At 46.4% G+C, this 22,500-nt stretch overlaps 1 protein-coding gene across 1 annotated transcript in view; it reads left to right on the forward strand.

Annotated features, from left to right (window-relative positions):
- Nucleotides 1-22,500, forward strand: part of LOC117666651 (BPI fold-containing family B member 3-like) — a 32,552-nt gene that overhangs the window by 5,403 nt on the left and 4,649 nt on the right. Inside the window, exons 3-13 of the mRNA XM_087888862.1 lie at nucleotides 1,372-1,473; nucleotides 1,643-1,798; nucleotides 3,694-3,757; nucleotides 6,462-6,525; nucleotides 10,068-10,159; nucleotides 15,228-15,404; nucleotides 16,576-16,632; nucleotides 17,910-18,077; nucleotides 21,335-21,402; nucleotides 21,577-21,619; nucleotides 22,107-22,170. Of these exons, the coding sequence (XP_087744988.1) occupies nucleotides 1,372-1,473; nucleotides 1,643-1,798; nucleotides 3,694-3,757; nucleotides 6,462-6,525; nucleotides 10,068-10,159; nucleotides 15,228-15,404; nucleotides 16,576-16,632; nucleotides 17,910-18,077; nucleotides 21,335-21,402; nucleotides 21,577-21,619; nucleotides 22,107-22,170 (1,055 nt within the window). The remainder of the gene's footprint in view (nucleotides 1-1,371; nucleotides 1,474-1,642; nucleotides 1,799-3,693; nucleotides 3,758-6,461; nucleotides 6,526-10,067; nucleotides 10,160-15,227; nucleotides 15,405-16,575; nucleotides 16,633-17,909; nucleotides 18,078-21,334; nucleotides 21,403-21,576; nucleotides 21,620-22,106; nucleotides 22,171-22,500) is intronic.

Raw genomic sequence — 22,500 nt, forward strand, 5'->3', positions numbered from 1 at the left:
AACCGTTTCTTCCCTCAACTCAACCCTAAAGATGGATATCCAAAGTTTGTCACCACCGCGAACTTTGGCTCTCTAGACAATCCCATCCTGCCAGCTTGACCTGTGCTTCTTCAACATGTTAGATCTCAGAGCAACAGAGCTGGAAGTGACCTTGGAGATCTTCTGGTCCACCTCACCTGATAAAGCCTGCCTTACTTACAGCATGCTTGGGCCCAGCAACATCTGAGGAGTCCTTGGTGCTCTCTGAGCTTGGTTCTCTTCTTGCAGACCTGTCACAACCCAATTAGTTTTACCCATCCATGTCTGCAAGAAAACGTCCAATTCAGAGAGCATCAAGGACACCACAATCCTCCTCCCACTCCTCCTCAAGCCCCCTCCTCTTCTAGCACTGATGATGTTCCTTAACTGGGTCATGAACCATCTGCAAGGAAACCACCAACTTCAAAGAGCGCCAAGGACTCCCCAGTTCAACACTGAGCTACAAATATTCTCTTCTACCAACTACATGATTAAGTGGAGACTAGGAGTTGGGTCTCCCCAGCCTTAGATGGACACTCTAGTCCAGCTTTCCCCAACCTCAACCGGCCCTCTATTCCAATAACCCAGTTTCCCCAATGGCTGTGTCAGGCAATGCTGAAGGTGTCATCTGAAGACATCTAGGAAAAGTTGCCCAAACTCAGTTATTGGCCTTCTACAGCCAGCTCAAATTAGATGACCTTATGATTTGCTTAGTTTTGGGTGATTAACAGAGTTGGAATGGACCTTGTAGGTCATCTAGTCCAACCAGCCGCCCAAACAGGAGACCCTACACCATTTCAGTCCAGTCTCTTCTTGAAATCTTCCAGTGATGAAGCTCCCACAACTTCCGAAGGCAACTTCTGTTCCATCGGTTGATTATTCTCCCTGTCAGAAAAATTCTCCGTATTTTCCAGGTTCCTTCTCTCCTTGATCAGTTTCCATCCATTATTCCTAGTCTGGCCTTCAGGTGCCTTGGAAAATAGCTCCTCTCTGTGGCAGCCCCTCAAATACTGGAAGATGCTCTCCTGTCTCCCCTGGTCCTTCTCTTCTCTAGACTAGCCAGGCCCAGTTCCTGCAACTGTTCATCGTATATTATAACAGATACCAGATTAAGAGAGTTGAGAGGGACCTTGTAGGTCATCTAGTCCAACCCCCCCGCCCAAGCAGGAGACCCTACACCATTTCTGACCGATGGCAGTCCAGTCTCTTCTTGAAAGCTTCCAGTGATGAAACTCTCACAAAGACCTTCCAAGGGATCACCAATCTACCCCTCATTTCATCAGGTCTGAGATAACCTGCCCGGACCATCCCAAACCATCTCCTTTCTCACGGCTTCCGTTTCTCCTTCCACAGGTTGCATGTGGTCAGGGTATTTGTGCCCTCCATCCAGACGGAGCTGGGAGAAGAAGTTGGCAGCATTATTGTCAGGACCAGGCTACACTTAAGTGCTAAATTGTGAGTCCTTTTCAGCTCTCTGTCTGCAATCAGTTGCCTTCCTCCCGGGTCCATTTCTCCAAGCAGAGTCCAGTTCTCTCGAAAAAAGGTCACCCAGAATCATTTCTATGCAGGTTGGCACTGGGCAGTTGTGGTTGTCGTTTTCTTGAAGGATTCTTTTGTCGCCTAGCTTCTTCGGCAAGCAGTTTGAACAGATCGATATCTTCATCGATGTGAACTTCAAACAGGAGGCCAGTTTTTTCCACTTCGTGCTGGGCGTCGTCGATCTTTCTTTTGGCACCTGCCGTAGCGACTTCAAAATTGCAAGGATAATCAGCTCTTCCCGGTAAGTCCTGACGTAATTTTGAATCACCAGCGACAATCTAACGCTTCACTGGTAGAGCCAGTTTGTTCTATTGATTAAGGCACTAGTATAGAAAGCAGGAGATTGGGAGTTCTAGTCCTGCCTTAGGCATGAAAGCCGATTGGATGATTTGGAGCCAATCATCAGGAGATGGGGAGTTCTAGTTCCTCTTTAGGCATAAAAGGCAGCTGGGTGACTTTGGACCAATCACCCGGAGATGGGGAGTTCTAGTCCCACCTTAGGCGTGAAAAGTGGCTGGGTGACTTTGGATCAATCATCAGGAGTTGGGGAGTTTTAGTCCCACTTTAGACATCCTCCTCCTCTCCACAAATCCCACTCCCTTCTAGCACTGATGATGTTCCCTAGTTGGGTCATGAAACAACTGCAAGAAAATAGCCAAGCTCAGAGAACACCAGGGAGTCCCACACTCCTCCTCTTCTTCCTTATACCTCCTCTTCTTCCACCTCACCCCTGTCCTCCTCCTCCTCCTCCTCCTCCTCCTCCTCCCATTTTCCTTACACGCCCTCCACTCCACAAACCTTACTAGCACTGATGACATTCCCTAGTTGGGTCATGCAACATGTGCAAGAAAACCTCCAAGCTCAGAGAGCACTAAAGACCCTTCAGTCATCTTCCTCTTCCTCCCTGCAAATCCCACTCCCTTCTAGCACTGATGACGTTCCCTAGTTGGGTCATGCAATATCTGCAGGAAAACCTCCAAGCCCAGAGAGCCCCAAAGACCCCACAAACCTCTTACAGAAACCAATAACTTCCAATAGCTAGAGGAGATGTCCCTTGTTTAATTAATCTGTCCATATTAATTTCACCTATTTAAAAGCTACGCTTTGTCAGTTGCAGCCTAGATGTCCAAAAGTCTTAAGCGATGTTTGGTTTTATTGTCCTAGAGCCGTGATGGCGAACCTATGGCACGTGTGCCACTGGTGGCACATGGAGCCATATCAGTGGGCATGCGAGCTCAGCTCCGGTGTGCATCCAGCTAATTTTTGGGCCTTTTGGGCCTACCGGAAGTTAGGAAAAAGGCTATTTCCAGCCTCCGGAGGGCCTCTGGGGGAGTGGGAAAGGCCATTTTTGCCCTCCCCATGCTCCTAGGAAGGCTCTGGAGCCTGAGGAGAGCGAAAAATGGACCTACCTTGCCATCGCATGCCAAAAGTGGGGGGAGCCCGGGGGAGTTGCACACGCATGCACACTGGAAGGGCAGGGCGCATAGAATTATCGGTGTGGGCACGTGCGCGAGCGCCCCCCCCCCGCACTCCCCCCACTTTTGTGGCGGGCAAAAAGGTTAGCCATCACTGTGCTAGAGTTTGCTGGGAGGTCAGGAAGGAAAGAGGGCAAAGGTGGGGTGGGCATAGGGGCAGTGGTGAAATCTGAACTGGTTTACTACCGGTTCGGTGTCTGCGCATGCCACCACACCACACACCAAATGCAAGGTGCACACATGTGCGCGCAGTGCACGCCAAAAGGAAGCATGAGGTAAGTAACAACAGCGTGGGGGGGGGGTGATCAGCTGTGGCGCGCCATCTTTTTTTTAACCTTTTAAAAGCATTTTTTACAACTAAAAAATGCTTTTAAAAGTTTAAAAAATGGCAACTCAGCTGTGATCGTCAGAGCCTTTTTTTTTAACCTTTTAAAAGCATTTTTTAAAAGAAGCGGCAAGCGGGCGACCGGGCGATTGGGTGGGCATGGGCGGGGGTAGGCAGGGATTTTTGCTACCGGTTCTCCGAACCACTTGTCGCCATCGCTACCGGATCGGCCGATCCGGTCTAAACCGGGAGCATTTCACGCCTGCATAGAGGTTTGGTCTTCTTCTTACAAGCAAACCATCCCTTCTTCCTTCCAATCTTTGCTTATTTCTGCAGCCTGCAAGTAGCTAAAGCGAAGCCCATTGTAAAATCGGTCCTTGCATCGTCCCTGCCCAGGTTGGTAAGTAGCTGGCAAATCGTAGCTGGGGATGGCAGCAGAGATGGCACTGGGGAAGCCTGGTGAGGAAGCGGCTCAGGTGGTCCTCTTTTTCTGCCTGCGCCTCTCGAGTAGACCCCTTGAGGTCTCCACCGGACAAAGGATCTGGAAAGTTGGAAGGAGTAGATCCGAGCGGATCAAAATCCCGGAGGGGTTCAGCCGTGGGTGGGGGGGGGGGAAAGCCTGTGGGACATCCACAGGGCTGGGCAAAAAAGTCAAGATGGCAGCTGTAAGGATGATTCTCCTATGTACAGATTCTCCTATGTACAGGCATTGTATGTACAGGTAGTCCTCGACTTACCACAATTCATTTATTGACCGTTTGGTGTTGAAAAAACAGAAATTAAGACCATTTTTCTCATTCGCGACCACTACAGCATCTTTGTGGTCATACGATTAAAATTCAGAGGCTTGGCAACTGGCATGTACTTATGACGGTTGCAATGTTCCAGGGTCATGTGATTTTTGCTTTTGCAACCTTCCGATGAGCGAAGTCAATGGGGGAGCCAGATTCACTGAACAAACCGTTTCTAAATTAACAATTCACTTAACAACTGCAGCAAGACAGGTTGTAAAATGGAGCAAAAATCACCTAATACCTGTCTCGCTTAGCAACAGAAACATTGGGCTCAACTGTGGTCGTAAATTGAGGATTACCTGTACAGTGTAAAATGGCATGAAGCCTTATGGGCTTCCAGGCACCATAAGGACTGGAATCTGGTAATTTTGCCATGATTTATTGAGGTTGGCTGGGAGTTAGGCAAGGGAGGGTCTTTTTGGCAATTGTTGGGGAAGGAGGCTTGATTTTAAGAATGAACTCAGGGGAACTTTGATCTCACTTTCTTGAAAAATGGGCTGCATACAGGAAACCAAAGTCACATCCCTGAACCAGGATAATAAAAGTGACGAACCTGGATAAATAAAATTAAAAATATTCTAAGAATAATGATGATAGAACTATCAGAGGGGATAAAAAGACAAAAGAATAACAAAACTCCAGGACCAGATGGATTACCTGCAGAAGTTTATAAACACTTACAGGATATATTAAGCATGTCAATATTATAGGTTTATAACAAAGTACTATTAGAAGCTAAGATACCAAATTCGTGGGTAGAAGCAAACATTACATTAATCCCAAAAGAAGACTCAGATTTAACAGATTTAACAAAAAAAGAGCCTTGGTAGTACAGGGGTTTAAGGCACCCTGTTATTAAGCTGGTTATTAAGACCAGCTGCCTGCAATTACTGCAGGGTTCGAATCTCGCCAAGGCTCAAGGTTGACTCAGCCTTCCATCCTTTCTAAGGTAGGTAAATTGAGGACCCAGTTTGTGGGGGCAATAAGCTGACTTTGTATAAAAAAATATACAAAAGGATGAAGGCTATTGCTTAACGCCTTGTAAGCCGCCCTGAGTCTTCGGAGAAGGGCGGCATATAAATCAAATTAAAAAAAAACAAACACATAAAGAACTATAGGCCTATATCGCTATTAAATGCAGACTACAAAATATTTGCATCGATAGGCCTAAAAGACTAAAGGCTAAAAAAAATATTGAATGAATTTATCCACCCAGATCAAAATGGATTTTTACCTGAAAGACAAATTAGGAACAATGTAAGATTAATTTTAGACCCGCTGGAATATTATGAAGTACAGGCTGAAAAACAAATGGCGTTGATCTTTTTAGATGCACAGAAAGCATTCGATAAGGTAAATTGGCAATTTATGTTATCTCACTTTCTTGAAAACTGGGCTCCATACAGGAAACCAAAGTCAGACCCCTGGACCAGGATAATAAAAGTGACAAACTTGGATAAATAAAACTAAAAAATATTCTAACTCTGATCTATTAAAATTGAGAAAGGAGATAAACTGATAAACTGTAAAAGTTTTTCGATTTGATCAAGAAATCAGTACCAAAAGCAGGCATCCATTAAGCAGAAGGCGGACCTGGTGGATGCTCCATCACTGGAAGTTTTTAAGAAAAGACATTCAGTCATTTGTCTGAAATGGTATAGGGCAGTGATGGCTAACCTTTTTGCAATCACATGCCAAAAGCACGGGGGAGCGCTGGGGGTCGAGCGCGCGCATGCCAACACCCATAATTCAATGTGCCCGCCCCCCCCCCCATGCATGTACGCATGACACACACACCCATGCTCCCCCTGCTTTTGGCACGTGATGGCACAGTGGGCCCGGTAGGACTGTTTTTTGCCCTCCCCAGGCTCCAAAGGCTTTCTAGGAGTCTGGGGAGGGCGAAAACAGTCTTCCCCACACCCCTGGAGGCCAGAAACAGCCCGTTTCCCAATTTCTGGTGGGCCCAAAAGGCCCGAAAATCAGCTGGCTGGCATACGCATGCACACTGGAGCTGAGCTAGGGCAACGCTCGCATGCCCACAGATATGGCTCCGTGTGCCACCTGTGGCACGTGTGCCATAGGTTCGCCTTCACGGGTATAGGGTCTCTTGCTTAAGCAGGGGGGGCTGGACTAGGTCCCTTCCAGCTCTGTTCTGATTCTACGATTTGATTCTAGCATCCTGGAGATATGGATAATGCACAAAATCTCTTCCCCGCCAGTCAGTCCAAGAGATGCCCAGCCCAGCGTCTCTGTACAACCTGGACTGCATTTTTTGAATTTGTCACATTAATCCTTCCCGCTTCCTTTCAGCTTTGCGAAACGCTGCAGCGGCTCCATCAAATCATGAGGTTCGATTATCTCTTCACGGTGGATGGTGAGTTCTTGACAATGGAAGAAGGTGTTTGTGGCTCAGGGTTGTGGGGTCCTTGGTGCTACCCGAGCTTGGTTGTTTTCGTGCAGACATTTCATGATCTGACTAGGAAATATTATCAGTGCCAGAAGGGAGGAGGAGGAGGAGGAGGAGGAGGAGGAGGAGGAGGAGGAGGAGGAGGAGGAGGAGGAGGAGGAGGAGGAGGAGGAGGACTGTGAGGTCCTTGTTGCTCTCTGAGCTTGGTTGTTTTCATGCAGACAATTCATGACCTAGTTAGGTAACATCATCAGTGATAGAAGGAAGGGGGGAGAATTTCCAGGGAGGAGGAGGAGGAGAAGGAGAAGGAGAAGGAGAAGGAGAAGGAGAAGGAGAAGGAGAAGGAGAAGGAGAAGGAGAAGGAGAAGGAGAAGGAGAAGGAAGATGGAGATTGGAGAAGGAGAAGGAGAAGGAGAAGGAGAAGGAAGGAGAAGGAGATTGGAGGAGGAGGAGGAGGAGGAGGAGGAGGAGGAGGAGGAGGAGGAGGAGGAGGAGGAGGAGGAGAAGGAGAAGGAGAAGGAGAAGGAGAAGGAAGATGGAGATTGGAGAAGGAGAAGGAGAAGGAGAAGGAGAAGGAAGGAGAAGGAGATTGGAGGAGGAGGAGGAGGAGGAGGAGGAGGAGGAGGAGGAGAAGGAGAAGGAGAAGGAGAAGGAGAAGGAGAAGGAGAAGGAAGATGGAGATTGGAAAAGGAGAAGGAGAAGGAGAAGGAAGGAGAAGGAGATTGGAGGAGGAGGAGGAGGAGGAGAAGAAGGAGAAGGAGAAGGAGAAGGAGAAGGAGAAGGAGAAGGAGAAGGAGAAGGAGAAGGAGAAGGAGAAGGAGAAGGAGGACTGTAAGGTTCTTGTTGCTCTCTGAGCTTGGCTGTTTTCATGTAGACATTTCATGACCCAACTAGGTAACATCATCAATGCTAGAGGGAGTAGGGATTGCTCAGTGTTTATATACAAGTGGTTTTCCTTCCAATATTTTCCCCTCTTAAAGAAGTCAAAAGGGCAACTATGATCCCATCTCTTTGTTAGACACTTGATAAAAAGGGGTGGTGCTTTACATGGTGACAGCATCTCCACTCATCTGCAGGCACCCATCCCGCTGAAGGGTGTCTTCCCTCCACATACACACCAGTGGTGGGTTGCTCCTGGTTCGCACCTGTTCGCAAGAACCGGTAGTAAAGATTTGTAGTAGTTCGGAGAACCGGTAATAATATTGGCTGGCCACACCCCCAAACCGGTCCCCGGCCCGGTCGCCGATCGCTTACCCCGCCCACTTTATCAGAGGCTTTTTTTTTTTTTTACTTTTAAAAGCATTTTTTCTACAACCTCTTCGGCCGAAAAAATGCTTTTAAAAGTAAAAAAAAAAAAAAAGCCTCTGATGATCGCACGGCTCAGCTGGGAATGTCAGAGGCTTTTAAAAGCATTTTTTTCTGCAACCTCTTCGGCCGAAAAAAAAATGTAGAAAAGGTTGTAAGAAAAAAAATGCCTTTAAAAGCCTCTGGCGATCCCAGCTGAGTTGCCTGATCGTCAGAGGCTTCTAAAAGCATTTTTTTCTGCAACCTCTTAAGGTTGTAGAAAAAATGCTTTTAAAAGTTAAAAAAAAAAAGTTGGCCATGCCCATCCACTCACATTATCCCCTCACCAAGCCATGCCCACAAAATAAGCCACGCCCACAGAACCGGTAGTAAAAAAATTTAGAACCCACCCCTGATACACACCATAGTTGTGTTGAAAGGGACAGATCACAAATCCCACTCCTGACTTTCCTTCTAGGTCTTTTTGGCCAGATAGACATCTGAATTGGGTTGGAGTCATAAATAAGGTGAAGAAAAGGGGATTTTAAAATGACAGTGAGGACAATTAACCAGTGGAACGGAAATTGCCTCCAGAAGTTGTGAATGCTCCATCACTGGAGGTTTTCAAGAAGAGATTTGTGAAATACAAGACCCAAATGTTTTAATCCTCACAATCCATAAACAAGTCCGGTTCACGAAATCAAAGGTTTATTGGAGATAAAACGAAAGAAAAATAAAAAGCGGTTGCAAGCACAGCCTCTTACACCCTTCCCAAATGGATTGAGTTCAAAGAGTGCAAAATGCAGTTTTCGAGCTACACATTTTATACTCCTACTCAATGCACGCCACGCCTAAGAAGCCCTCCCAACTCCCCTTGATTCTCCTAAATCCTTCTCCAAGTTGTTTTACACTTTAAAGCAGAGGTCTTCAAACTTGGCAGCTTTAAGGCTTGTGGACTTCCACTCCGGCTGGAGAATTCTTGGAGTGGAAGTCCACAAGCCTTAAAGCTGCCAAGTTTGAAGACCTCTGCTTTAAAGGGTCATCTTGACATTTCCTGCCTAACAACTATCTTATCATGTTGACTTTTAACGTGATAAGAGGCCACCGGGTTTAAGGAGCCTGGTGGCTCAGCAGACTAAAAAACACTGTTATTAACATCAAGCTGTCTGTAATTACTGTAAGTTCGAATCTCGCCAGGCTCAAGGTTGACTCAGCCTTCCATCCTTTCTAAGGTAGGTAAATTGAGGACCCAGATTGTGGGGGCAATAAGCTGACTTAGTATAAATATATACAAAAGTATGAAGGCTATTGCTTAACGCACTGTAAGCCGCCCTGAGTCTCCGGAGAAGGGCGGCATATAAATCAAATTTAAAAAAAAAAACTTTTAACTTCACCTTGGGTGGATGTTCCTTTTTTACTGATAATGGTTTTGTCCAAGATGTAGGTTCCTGTCTCCAAGGGAGCTTTTAGCAAATCGTAATACACTGTCTCTACTCATTACAATTTGTGGTCAGTTTGCAACGGTAAGAATATCATAGCTTTTTAATATACTGCTCAAAAAAATAAAGGGAAGACAAGCAGAAGACATCCGAGATCTGAATGAATGAAATAGCCTTATTAAATACTTTGTTCTTTACATACAGTAGTTTATACACTGCTCAAACAACTAAAGGGAACACAAAACTACTGTATGTAACGAACGAAGTATTTAATAAGGCTATTTCATTCATTCCGATCTCGGATGTCTTTTGCTTGTGTTCCCTTTATTTTTTTGAGCAGTGTACATTAAACACTTTTATAAAAGAGTAACTTATTATTCATTTCCTTCAGATTGGACAGTCATTTGTCTGGAATGACATAGGGTCTCCTGCCTAAGCAGGAGGTTGGACTAGAAGACCTCCAAAGTCCCTTCCAACTCTGTTATTTTGTTGTTATTCTGTTTTATTCTGTTATTCCGCTTTAAGGATTGACAAATGTCCAGAACTTAATCAAAGGAACTAGCTGGATGTAAGCCAGTTGCTAATTCTCTCTCACACACACACCCTTAAAAAAGTTTTGCATATTGTGTAATGTGCTTTGTTATGCCTTTCCCTGATCGAAATTACTGAGTTCCCCTTGCGCAATGGTTTGCAAAGAATTTTCTGGTTATTTGTCAGACCTACGTATCATGCAGTTGGGTCTACCACATCTGGATTCTTAACGGCGCATCTGTGTTTACCCTCCAGCATTTTATCACATGGGCTCCACGGCCTCCATCCAATATCAGCTGGCCAGGAAACCATTGATCACCTCGGCTTACTTCGTCTTCGAAATGCACGTAAGCAGCAGGGCAGGTGGGAAGGTCAGGTCTAGCAAGTTTCCACTAACCATGTGGCCTGGGGATAGCGTGGACTACACCACCATCATCCTCTCCAGCCACAATTGTCAGTCTGGTGAGATGGCAGTGTCAGCCCCAGCAGGCAGCTGGCCAAGATCCAACAACACCACACAATGCGTAACTATACACAGAGCAATCTCCAGCCCGTCCTTCTTGCCTCTGATAAATGCACCTCGGTCAGGGTTTCTCCCAACTTTAGAAAATTAAGGTATGTGGACTTCAACTCCCAGAATTCCCCAGGCAGCAGGCTGAGGAATTCTGGGAACCGAAGTCCACATATCTTAAAGTTGCCAAGGTTAGGAAACACTACCCTAAGTGGTCCCATCAGAAGCCATTAGCAGTGAGACCAAAAAATGACCACTGCTTATATTCAGATGTAATACACCTTGGGGTTCCAGATACTTTGGATCAAGATCTTCCTGTTGGCCTAAGAAGTTGTAGAAAAAATGCTTTTAAAAATAAGGGAAAAAAAGTTGGCCACGCCCACTCAGTCACATTACCCCCCCCCTTAAGCCATGCCCACAGAACCGGTAGTAACAAATTTTAGATTTCACCACTGGATGTGGGCACTAGGTTTCTTGATTGTCCCTTTTTTTTCTCCACACATTAACATCAGTTTACACCAGGGGTGAAATGCTCCCGGTTCGGACCGGCTCGGGCAAGTAGGTAGCGATGGTGGCGGGCAGTTCGGAGAACTGGTAGCAAAAATCCCTGCCCCCGCCCCCCATGCCCAGCTGAGCTGGGCGATCATCAGAGGCTTTTTTTCTCTTTTAAATGCCTCTGACGAGCCAAGCTCTGACGATCCCAGCTGAGTTGCCTGCCGATCAGTTAACTCAACTGGGATCATCAGAGCCTTTTGAAAACATTTTTTACATGATTTTACATGTAAAAAATGGTTTTAAAAATTAAAAAACAATGGCCACGCCCACCCAGTCACATTACCCCCCACACACACACACACTAAGCCACGCTTAGGAAATTTTAAGCAGTTTGGAGAACCGGTAGCGGAAATTTTGAGTAGTTCAGAGAACTGGCAAATACCACCTCTGGCTGGCCCCAGAGTGGGGTGGGAATGGAGATTTTGCAATGTCCTTCCCCCAGGAGTGGGGAGGGAATGGGGATTTTGCAGTATCCTTCCCCTGGCACGCCCACCAAGCCACGCCCACAGAACCGGTAGTAAAAAAAAATTGTATTTCACCACTGCCCTAAACCTTTACGCTTGTTATGCTAAATAGCTAAATGTTGCATCACCTGTTTTTCACCCCAGGTCACGAGTACCTTGCAAAGTGTGCCAGCTATGTGGTTTTAGTTTTTTTTTTCTTATAAGTGAGCTATTCTTGTTGCTAATATCCTGGCTAGTGGTTTTCTAACAGGTAAGGTGCTAATTTCTACCTCGCTACGACTCTCCAGTCCCCACCCTCCTTCCTATTGCAAAGCAGCTCAAGGCAGCATTCCCCGCGACCCCCCTCCTTCTGCAGAGCAAAGTAAAAGCAGTTTTAAATCTTTGTCTGAGACAGCACCCCCACTCCCTTGCAACCCCCCCTTCTTTCTGCAGAGAGAGAAGACAGGAAGGAGCAAAGCTCTTAATTGTTTGTTGTAAGGCAAAGAAATGAAGAGAAGAGAAAAATGTTTTATCAGAATTCATATTCTTCACTCTGATGTCCATTCCATCCACACCGGGTCCTATCTCCACATGTGACCCTTCCTCTGATCCTCTGATGGACATACATTCCATCATCTGATCCTTCAGGGTAGTCCTCGCCTTACGACCGCAATTACAACCTCCAAGGCCCCTTCCAACTCTGTTACTCGGTTAACTGGGAGCAGAGTCCCCATGGCAAAATAAGATGGCTTTTAAATGAGTCAATGAGCCAATTTTATGGCCTTTCTTTGCCAAGATTCTTCAGGGAATCACTGCAGTCGTTAAATGAATCATGCAGCCCTTGAGTGAATCCAGCTTCCCCTATTGGTTTTGCTGGTCGGACGCTAACTGAAAAGGTCACATGATCCTGGGATGGAGCAGACCGGTTGCTAAGCACCCAACTTTTGGTCACATAACCGTAGAGATGCTTCAATGAGTTGTAAGTGAGAGGACTGGTCACAAGTCAATGTTTTCACTGCTGTTGCAACTTTGAACCATCTCGAAATGAACAGTTCTAAGTAGCAGGCAACCTGTACATAATTTGTGATGTTTTTACTGGGCGATCACTCTGGACCAGGGGTCTCCAACCTTGGCAACTTTACGACTTGTGGACTTCAACTCCCAGCATACGCTGGCTGAGGAATTCTGGGAGTTGAAGTCCACAAGTCGTAAAGTTGCCAAGGTTGGAGACCCCTGCTCTGGACACTGCCCTCAACAAGGCTCTGCATGGACCTAGCAAAATCTTCTCTGACCCTTTTTGTGCCTTAGGGCAGCTCCGTGAGACAGCCCCGGATCCACCTGAAATTCTACTCTCTCCAGCCTCTTGATCCCAAATCCTTTGAAATCTGTTTTGCAAACACCACCTGGCCGAGTGCCTCGAAAATGGCTTAAATCAAGGAGGTGTAACATCTCGGTTATTTGAGGACACCAAAAATACCTTCCCTTGTAAAATTCCTGGCGGTCCTTCCCCCAAGGAGGCCCCTTCCAGATACGATTCTGAAGCTGAGGTCCCAAAGTGCTGGAGATCCCATGGGGAGGGGGAGATTTTGCTTGCTCCTCAAAAGAGATCCCACCTTGCCAAACTCCTGCGGGCCGGATCCAGTCGGCGGGGTGCTTAAATCTGCCCCGCGGGGCCGGCCTCGAAATATCAAAGGACTGGCCCACGGTAACTCTGCCGTCCAAAAAACGGGCTGTGGGGGGCCCCTATGTGGCCCATTTTCAGCCGGGAGAGTGTTGCAGGAGGACTGCCTTGGACTGGATTACAATTGTGTATCCCAGGGGTGAAATCCAGTGGTGAAATCTAAAATTTGTTACTACCGGTTCTGTGGGCGTGACTTGGTGGGGGGGTGGAGGGGTAATGTGACTGGGTAGGCGTGGCCATTTTTTTTTTTTTTTACTTTTAAAACCATTTTTTCTACAACTTCTTTGCAAAGAGGTTGTTAAAAAATGCTTTCAAAAGGCTCGGACGATCCAAGGTGAGTTGCCTGATCGGCAGAGGCTTTTTTTCTTTTAAATTCCTCTGACGATCCCAGCTGAGCCGCGCGATCATCAGAGGCTTTTTTTTTAACTTTTAAAAGCATTTTTTTCGGCCGAAGAGGTTGTAGAAAAAATCCTTCTAAAAGTAAAAAAAAAAAAAACGCTCTGATGATTGTGTGGCTCAGCTAGGCATGGGGGGGGGAGAGGGGCAGGGATTTTTGCTACTGGTTCTCCGAACCACCCATATCCATCTCTACCGGATCAGGCGATCCGGTCCAAACTGGGAGCATTTCACCCCTGGTGAAATCTACTTACCTTCCTTACCAGATCGCCGAACCACAGGGGAAAATCGCTACCAGTTCGGCTGATCCAGTCCGATCCAGGAGCATTTGACCCCTGATGTAGCCTCAAATAAGTGCCCGATCTGAATAGAAAACAAGCAACATCCTATGTTAATACTACAGTTTAATGCCGGATTTCACATACTGTAGGTCCATTTCATCTTCCATCAACCGTCGATCACGGACAGCCATTTCTATTTCCAATCCTGGAAATTTACCTCTGCTGTTAGATCTTATGTGACCATGTTCCTTATGCTATTGTATTTTTATTATTACGTGAATAATTTTAAAAAATATACAATAGTATAAATAGCTTTTCTGCCTGGAAAAAGCACTTTACTATTCAACAACGGGGTATAAATCTAGAAATAAAAAGTTTAGTGGAGTTTGAAGAATAAGTAATAAATGTTTGCCAGTAATATCTGGTAGAAGAGATGGGGAAATGGTTATAGTAAAGAAGTGCGAAAAGGAAGAAGAGAAGGAGAGAAAAAAATGCATCTTGAGCCCGTGTCAAACATCCATCATGGCCACACATCCTCCGACATCAAACACAACCTGACCCACTCTATAGGAAATGTGGGGAGTGACAGTTGACCCCTCCCAGAGGTGGGTTCTACTTACCTTTACTACCAGTTTGCAATGGGACCACGCACACATAAGCATGTGCAGAAGCTTCCTGACGACATCCAGGTCGGTAGGCAGAGCCTCCTGCTGGTTTTACTACCGGTTCTTGTGAACCGGTCCGAACCGGGGCCAACCCACCACTGACCCTTCCATCATAATCCTAGCCCATCCAAGAGAAGGACCAGGGATGACACAATAGCAGTCTTCCAATATCTCAGGGGTTGCCACGAAGAAGAGAGGTCAACTTATTCTCCAAAGCACTCGAAGGCAGGACAGGAAGTAATGGATGGAAAGTTTTCTGATAGTGAGGACAATCAATCAGTGGAAGAACTTCCCTCCAGAAGTCGTGGGTGCTCCATCATTGGAGGCCTTCAAGAAAAGACTGGAAAGCAATTTGTCTGGAATAGTGTAGGGCAGTGTTTCTCAACCTTGGTAGCTTGAAGATGGGTGGACTTCAACTCCCAGAATCCCCCAGCCAGCAGCGCTGGCTGGGGAATTCTGGGAGTTGAAGTCCACCCATCTTCAAGCTTCCAAGGTTGAGAAACACTGGTGTAGGGTCTCCTGTTTGAGCAAAGGGTTGAACTAGAAGACCTCCAAGGCCCCTTCCAACTCTGTTATTCTGTTATCAAGGAGAGAACCAACCTAGAACTAAGGAGAAATTTCCTGACAGCGAGAACAGTTAATAAATCGAAGAGGTTGCCTCCAGAAGTCGTGGGTGCCCCATCATTGGAGGCCTTCAAGAAAAGATTGGACAGCCATTTGTCCAGAATGATGTAGGGCCTCCTGTTTGGACAAGAGGGTGGACTAGAAGACCTCCAAGGTCCCTTCCAGCTCTAGGATTGTATGACATGCTATCACTATATCAGTAGAGAGCTTCGTTTGCCGTGACTCCCCTCAGCCATTCTTCTTCCTCTTCTCTTTGCAGATGATTCTTCGGGTCAAAAATCACTTCTTGACCATTCCTTTCAACCCATCCCCCATCCCACTGCCCTCGCTGAGGAACAACGCCATCAGCCTCGGCCTCACTCAAGACAGCCTGAATATGATTTTGGGAGTCCTCCTTCAGATCCCAAAGCAAGAGCTGATCTTCACCAAGGAAACGGTGAGGAAGGATAGAAAGTAGGGAGTAGGGAGGGAAATTGGTTTGGGGGCTCCTGGCAAACTCAACCGTAAAGGACTCAAGGAGGCCTCTCCCGAACTTCTTTCTCAGCCCGCACTGCTTCAAACGTTCATCTGCAGCTAGGTAAGGTATGGGCAAGAGCCAGTTGGGTTGTCCTGAGTGCGAAAGAACCCACCTCAGCCAGTCTGCTGCAGCTGCCAAATAAGCCAACACAGTTCTGGGCTGCATAAACAGAGGGATAGAATCAAGTTCACGCAAAGAGTTAATACCTCTTTATAAGGCCTTGGTAAGGCCACACTTGGAATCCTGCATCCACTTTTTGTTGCCATGATGTAAAAAAGATGCTGAGACTCTAGAAAGAGTGCAGAGAAGAGCAACCAAGAGGATGAAGGGGATGGAGGATAAAACACACGAAGAACGGTTGCAGGAACTGGGTATGTCTAGTTTAATGAAAAGAAGGACTAGGGGAGACATGATAGAGGTCTTCCAATATCTCAGGGGCTGCCACAAAGAAGAGGGAGTCAAGCTATTCTCCAAAGCCTCAGAAGGCAGGACAAGAAGCAACAGGTGAAAACTAATCAAGGAGAGAAGCAACCTAGAACTAAGAAGAAATTCCCTGATAGTAGGAATAATTAATCAGTGGAACAACTTGCCTCCAGAAGTTGTGGGTTCTTCATCACTGGAGGCTTTTAAGAAGGGACTGGAGAACCATTTGTCCAGGATGACGTAGCGTCTCCTGCTTGAGCAGTGGGTTGGACTAGATGACCTCCAAGGTCCCTTCCAACTCTCATTATTCTGTATTTTATCTCCTACCTATGCGTTTGTTTTTTTGCTTCGCAAGTGAAAAGCTTTGCTTGTTTCGCTAATAATTTTCATGGCCTTATTTTCAGGCCATTCCTCTGCCTTTCCAGATTTTTTCTTTTTTAAAAAAAAGTTGTGTTCATATGGAATTAGCTCCCCCACCCAACTTTGGGTCTCGCCCACAAATATGAAATATGTTCTCTCTGGTCTTGCCTGAGATATAAAGCTGACAGATCTAGGGAGAAAAGCAAGCCCATATTTCCTTTTTGTTCTGCTTTGTTTGGCTTTTTTGTTTAAAAAAAAAAAAATGCCAATTGCCTCTTTCAAATACAACGACATTTTGTCCCAACAGTTTTCTGGCGCCGCTGAGCTGATATCTGTTATTACCGATCTTTTTTCACATCGAAAGGTAAGTGACATTTCAGACTAGCCGAGTGCATCCAAGAACACCAAAGTAGCAGTCGGGAAGACACAATGAAAACTCCTGAATCTCGCAACACGTGGATAAACTCAATTGCACCATCCTGGACCAAGCCAAATTCAAAAACACTGGGGAATCACTAGAAGCGCTCAGACAGGTTAGCCAAGCAGAAAATAATACCTTAATCAAGAAATTACCAAAGGGTAAACCACACACACAACGTTGGCAGAGCAAACTATTGTGTATAAACAGGGAGCAAACCCCACACTCGCTTGCATGGGTGTTGTTACTTAGTTGGGTAATGAAATATCTGCAGGCAAATGAGCCAGCCGTGTGCAGCAGCTGCCAAAAAAGCCAACACAGTTCTAGGCTGCATCAACAGAGGGAGAGAATCAAGATCAAGGGAGGTACTAATACCACTCTATAAATCCCTAGTAAGGCCACACCTAGAGTACTGCATCCAGTTTTTGTTGCCATGATGTAAAAAAGATACTGAGACTCTGGAAAGAGTGCAGAGAAGAGCAACAAAGATGATTAGGGGACTGGAGGCTAAAACATATGAAGAACAGTTGCAGGAACTGGGCATGGCTAGTCTAGTGAAGAGAAGGCCCCGGGGGGACATGGTAGCAGCCTTCCAATATCTCAGGGGCTGCCCCAAAGAAGAGGGAGTCAAGCTATTCTCCAAAGCCCCTGAAGGCAGGACAAGAAGCAATGGGTGGAAACTCATCGAGGAGAGAAGCAACTTAGAACTAAGGAGAAATTTCCTGATAGTGAGAACAATTAACCAGTGGAACTGCTTGCCACCAGAAGTTGTGGGTGCTCCAACACTGGAAGTTTTTAAGAAGATGTTAGATAACCATTTGTCTGAAGTGGTGTAGGGTTTCCTGCCTGGGCAGAGGGTTGGACTAGAAGACCTCCAAGGTCCCTTCCAACTCTTCTATTCTATTCTATTCTATTCTATTCTTCATTCCATTATTCTATTCTGTTCTACATTCTATTCTATTCTTTTTTCTTTTCTTTTCTATTCTATTCTATTCTATTCTATTCTATTCTATTCTATTCTATTCTATTCTATTCTATTCTATTCTATTCTATTCTATTCTTCATTCCATTATTCTATTCTGTTCTACATTCTATTCTATTCTATTCTATTCTATTCTATTCTATTCTATTCTATTCTATCCTATCCTATCCTATCCTATCCTAAGGCCAGTTGAAGACCTGACCCCCTTCTGAGCGTGACTTGTGTCTCCCCTTTTCTACAGTGTCCAAAGTGTCCTGTCAATTCTCCCCTGAAAATGGTCATCACTTTGGTTGGAACGAAGAGGATCGTTTTGCAGCCCAACTCGATCATACTTCGCCTTTCAGTCGAGATCTCCATCTTGGCCACGAGTCATTCTGGGGGCCCCCACGGCCTCTTTGTTCTAAGGGCTGTAAGTATAGGAGCAACAGGTCTCCACCTATCAAATGAAATTCAGTGGTGAGAAAAGTAAGATTTTTTTTTAATTTGATTTATATGCCGCCCTTCTCCGGAGACTCAGGGCGGCTTACAATGCGCTAAGCAATAGCCTTCATCCTTTTGTATATTTATACAAAGTCAGCTTATTGCCCCCACAACCTGGGTCCTCATTTTACCTACCTTAGAAAGGATGGAAGGCTGAGTCAACCTTGAGCCTGGCGAGATTCGAACCTGCAGTAATTGCAGGCAGCTGGTCTTAATCACAATGCTTTTAGTCTGCTGAGCCACCAGAGCTCATTTGTTCAGCGATTGTTTGAAGTTTATTTATTTATTTATTTATTTATTGGTTCGATTTATATGCCGCCCTTCTCCGGAGACTCAGGGCGGCTTACAATGCGTTAAGCAATAACCTTCATCCTTTTGTATATTTTATACAAAGTCAGCTTATTGCCCCCACAAACTGGGTCCTCAATTTACCTACCTTAGAAAGGATGGAAGGCTGAGTTGACCTTGAACCTGGTGGGATTTGAACTTACAGTAATTGCAGGCAGCAGATGTTAATCACAATGCTATCAGTCTGCTGAGCCACCAGACCCTTTGCACTTTAGGCAAGAAAAACCAAATGCACAGGTACAGCATAGGTCCGTGATGGCACGTGGAGCCATATCTGTGGGCACACGAGCGTTGCTCAAGCTCAGCTCCAGTGCACATGCGCGCACTGGCCAGCTGATTTTCGGGCCTTCCGGAAGTCGGGAAACAGGTCATTTCCGGCCTCTGGAGGGCCTCCACGGGGTGGGGAAGGCTGTTTTTGCCCTCCCCAGGCTCCAAGAAAGCCTCTGGAGCCTGGGGAGGGCGAAAAACAGGCCTACCGGGCCCACTGTGCCATCACGTGCCAAAAACGGTGGGAGCACTGGTATAGGTTAGCTATCCTGGAGAAAACGGTCTATCTAGATCCGTTCCAGTCAGGCTTCAGGCCTGGGCACAGCATGGAAACGGCATTGCTCACATTGGTTGATGATCTCTGGAGGGCTCGGGACAGGGGCTGCTCCTCTCTTCTGGTCCTATTAGACCTCTCAGTGGCTTTTGATACCATCGACCATGGTATCATGCTGCAGCGGTTGGAGGGGTTGGGGGGGCACCGTGTTGCGGTGGTTCTCCTTCCTCTCCGACCGGTCGCAGTCAGTGTTGACGGGGGGACAGAGGTCGACCCCGAGGCACCTCATATGTGGGGTGCCACAAGGGTCGGTCCTCTCCCCCCTTCTGTTCAACATTTATGTGAAGCTGCTGGGTGAGATCATCTGTGGTTTTGGGGTGAAGTTCCACCAGTATCTCCACCCCGGACCACCCCAATGATGCCCCTGACGTGATGTCCCGGTGCCTGGAGGCCATGCGGATCTGGATGGGGAGAAACAAGCTCAGACTCAACCCTTCCAAGACCGAGTGGCTGTGGTTCCCGGCGTCCCAGTATAGTCAGCTGGTTCCATCGCTGACTATTGGGGGCAAGATCTTGGCCCCCTCAGAGAGAGCTCGCAACTTGGGTGTTCTCCTGGATGCACGGCTGTCTTTTGAAGAGCATATGACGGCCGTGGCCAGGGGAGCTTTTTATCAGGTTCACCTGATATGCCAGTTGCGTCCCTTTCTGGACCGGGATGCCCTGCGCACGGTCACTCATGCCCTCGTCACGTCCTGTCTGGACTACTGTAACGCTCTCTACATGGGGCTCCCCTTGAAGAGCACTCGGAGAATCCAACTGGTCTAGAATGCGGCCGCACGGGAGATTATGGGGGCGACATGGTGCACCTATGTAACACCTCTCCTGCGCGAGCTGCACTGACTCCCGGTGGTCTTCCGGGTGCGATTCAAGGTGTTGGTTACCACCTTTAAAGCGCTCCATGGCTTAGGACCCGGGTACTTACGAGATCGCCTTCTGCCAGTAACAGCCTCCCACCGGCCAATACGCTCCCACAGAGGGGGTCTCCTCAGAGTGCCGTCCGTCAAACAATGTCAACTGGCGACATCCAGGGGGAGAGCCTTCTCTGTGGGGGCACCTCCCCTCTGGAATGAGCTGCCCCCGGAGATACGGCGGATCCCGGATCTTCGCACCTTTCACCGTGCCCTAAAGACATTTTTATTTCAACAAGCCGGGCTGGCCTAATTCTTTTAAATTGTTTTAATTTTTAAATTGTTTAATTATGGGTCTTAATTCAGGGGTGCTTTTAATTGTGGGCCAAATTAATTTAATTGGATTTTAATACTGCTTTTAATTTTTGCATTTCTTGTGTTTTATCTGTTGGCTGTTCACCGCCCCGAGTCCTTCGGGAGAATATAAACAATAAAATAAAAATAAATAAATAGGTGGTACCCAGCTCAACAATAGTAACTGCAAAAGGGATCTTGGAGTCCTAGTGGACAATCATTTAAATATGAGCCAGCTGTGTGCAGCAGCTGCCAAAAAAGCCAACACAGTTCTGGGCTGCATCAACAGAGGGATAGAATCAAGATCACATGAAGTGTTAGTATTGCTTTACAAAGCCTTAGTAAGACCACACTTAAAATTCTGCTTCTGGCTTTGGTCCCCATATTATAAAAAAGATGTTGAGATTCTAGAAAGAGTGCAGAGAACAAAGATGATTAAGGGATTGGACAGGAGGCTCAAACATATAAAGAATAGTTGTAGGAACTAAATATGCCTAGTTTAATGAAAAGAAGGACCTGGGGTGAGATGATAGCAGTCTTCCAATATCTGAGGGGCTGCCACAGAGAAGAAGGGGTCAACCTATTTTCCAAAGCCCCTGAAGGCAGGACAAGATGCAATGGATGGAAACTTATCAAGGGGAGAACCAATATAGAATTTAGGAGAAATTTCTTGACAGTGAGAAAAATCAATCAGTGGAACAGCTTGCCTCCAAAAGTTCATCACAGGAGGGTTTTAATAAGAGATTGGACAACCACTTATCTGAAATGGTATAAGGCTTCCTGCCTGAGCAAGGGGTTGGAAGGTCCCTTCCAACGCTGTTATTTTGTTACGGGTGTATTGTACCTGTGAATCCTAAGCAACAGCTGGGAAGTGAGACTGGAAGAAGATTCCTGGTCTCCATCTCAGTTTCTGATCTTCCCAGATGTCTCCATTGAAGACTGGCTGATGTAGAAGGCCTTATCTGAAGGACTAATGTTCTAATCCAGCCTCAGAGTTCTGCTTACATCTTCTGTTCTCCATTTGTCTGATTGCAGAACCTAGCTCTCGGGCTTCATGCTTCAGTCCACGACAACAAGCTGATGTTCTACTCCAAAATAACCAGGTATCCTACTTCCTTTCCACACATCCGTTCAACAACCTGGGTGTCCTTACACACCAGAGGAATGGCTTCCCGAGTAATGCTTACCTCTGAATTCTCACACCAGCCCTTCCCATGAGCAGACGGTCAAGGAAGTTCTTCTTACTTGACTCTTTTGTCCAATATCTCTTTCCACAGCTTGGACCTCATCCTGGTTTCTTCAGAATTTGGACCAATTGAAGTAAGTTCTTCTTTGCTTGGTGACTTTGTAGATGTTAAGGTCATGTTTGCTCATCCACAAAATATCCCACAATTCCTGTGGGTGTTGGTTGACCAGTTGATGGTTGATCCCAAAACCTTGTGCCAGCTTTTCACAGAAAGCACCGAAGATCTAAAGGTGCTTCAGGTCAGTGAGGTTGGACAATTAGACAGCTGATGAAAGGAGATGTTCTTGTTTTGTTGAGTGTTTCTTTGGATTTATTCTCAATGGCTGTGGTGGACTTTTTTTTTCAATGTGTTGGTCTTTGTGTTGTCTTAACGGCGTGGTTCGTGGCCCAGATTTGCATCTGTGAGATGGGTGGCCATATAAATCTATTTAATAAATAAATAAACAGGAAGGTGGAGGTGGGACTCCTTCTACCTTGTGCAGGTACACCATCCAGACTGAGTTCCCTTGGTCATGAATGGGTCACTTTCTACAAAAGGTCACTCTGTTTTTTTTTTTTCAGGTCTCTGGTCTTGTGAAGTGGATCAAACTGCTCCTGATAGAAACCTACCTGCCTGAGATCAATGGTACGTTTTCCTTGCCTTCCTACTTGGTGCTCCATCACTGGAGGTTTTTAAGAAGAGATTGATCAACCATTGTTTGATATGATACAGGGCCGTGATGATGAACCTATGGCACGCGTGCCACAGGTGGCACACGTAGCCATATTGGTGGGCACGCCAGCTCAACTCCCACGCACATGCGTGCACCGGCCAGTTGATTTTCGGGCCTTCTGGGCCCACCAGAAGTGAGGAAACAGGCTGCTTCCTGCCTCCGAAGGACCTTGGGGAGTGGTGCGGAAGGCCTGTTTTTCTCTCTCCCCAGCCTCCAGAGCCTTTCTAGGAGTCTGGGGAGGC

Source organism: Pantherophis guttatus, chromosome 3 (assembly GCF_059756535.1).
Source record: "Pantherophis guttatus breed Tessera chromosome 3, ASM5975653v1, whole genome shotgun sequence".
In the NCBI taxonomy this organism is placed as follows: Eukaryota; Metazoa; Chordata; class Lepidosauria; order Squamata; family Colubridae; genus Pantherophis; species Pantherophis guttatus.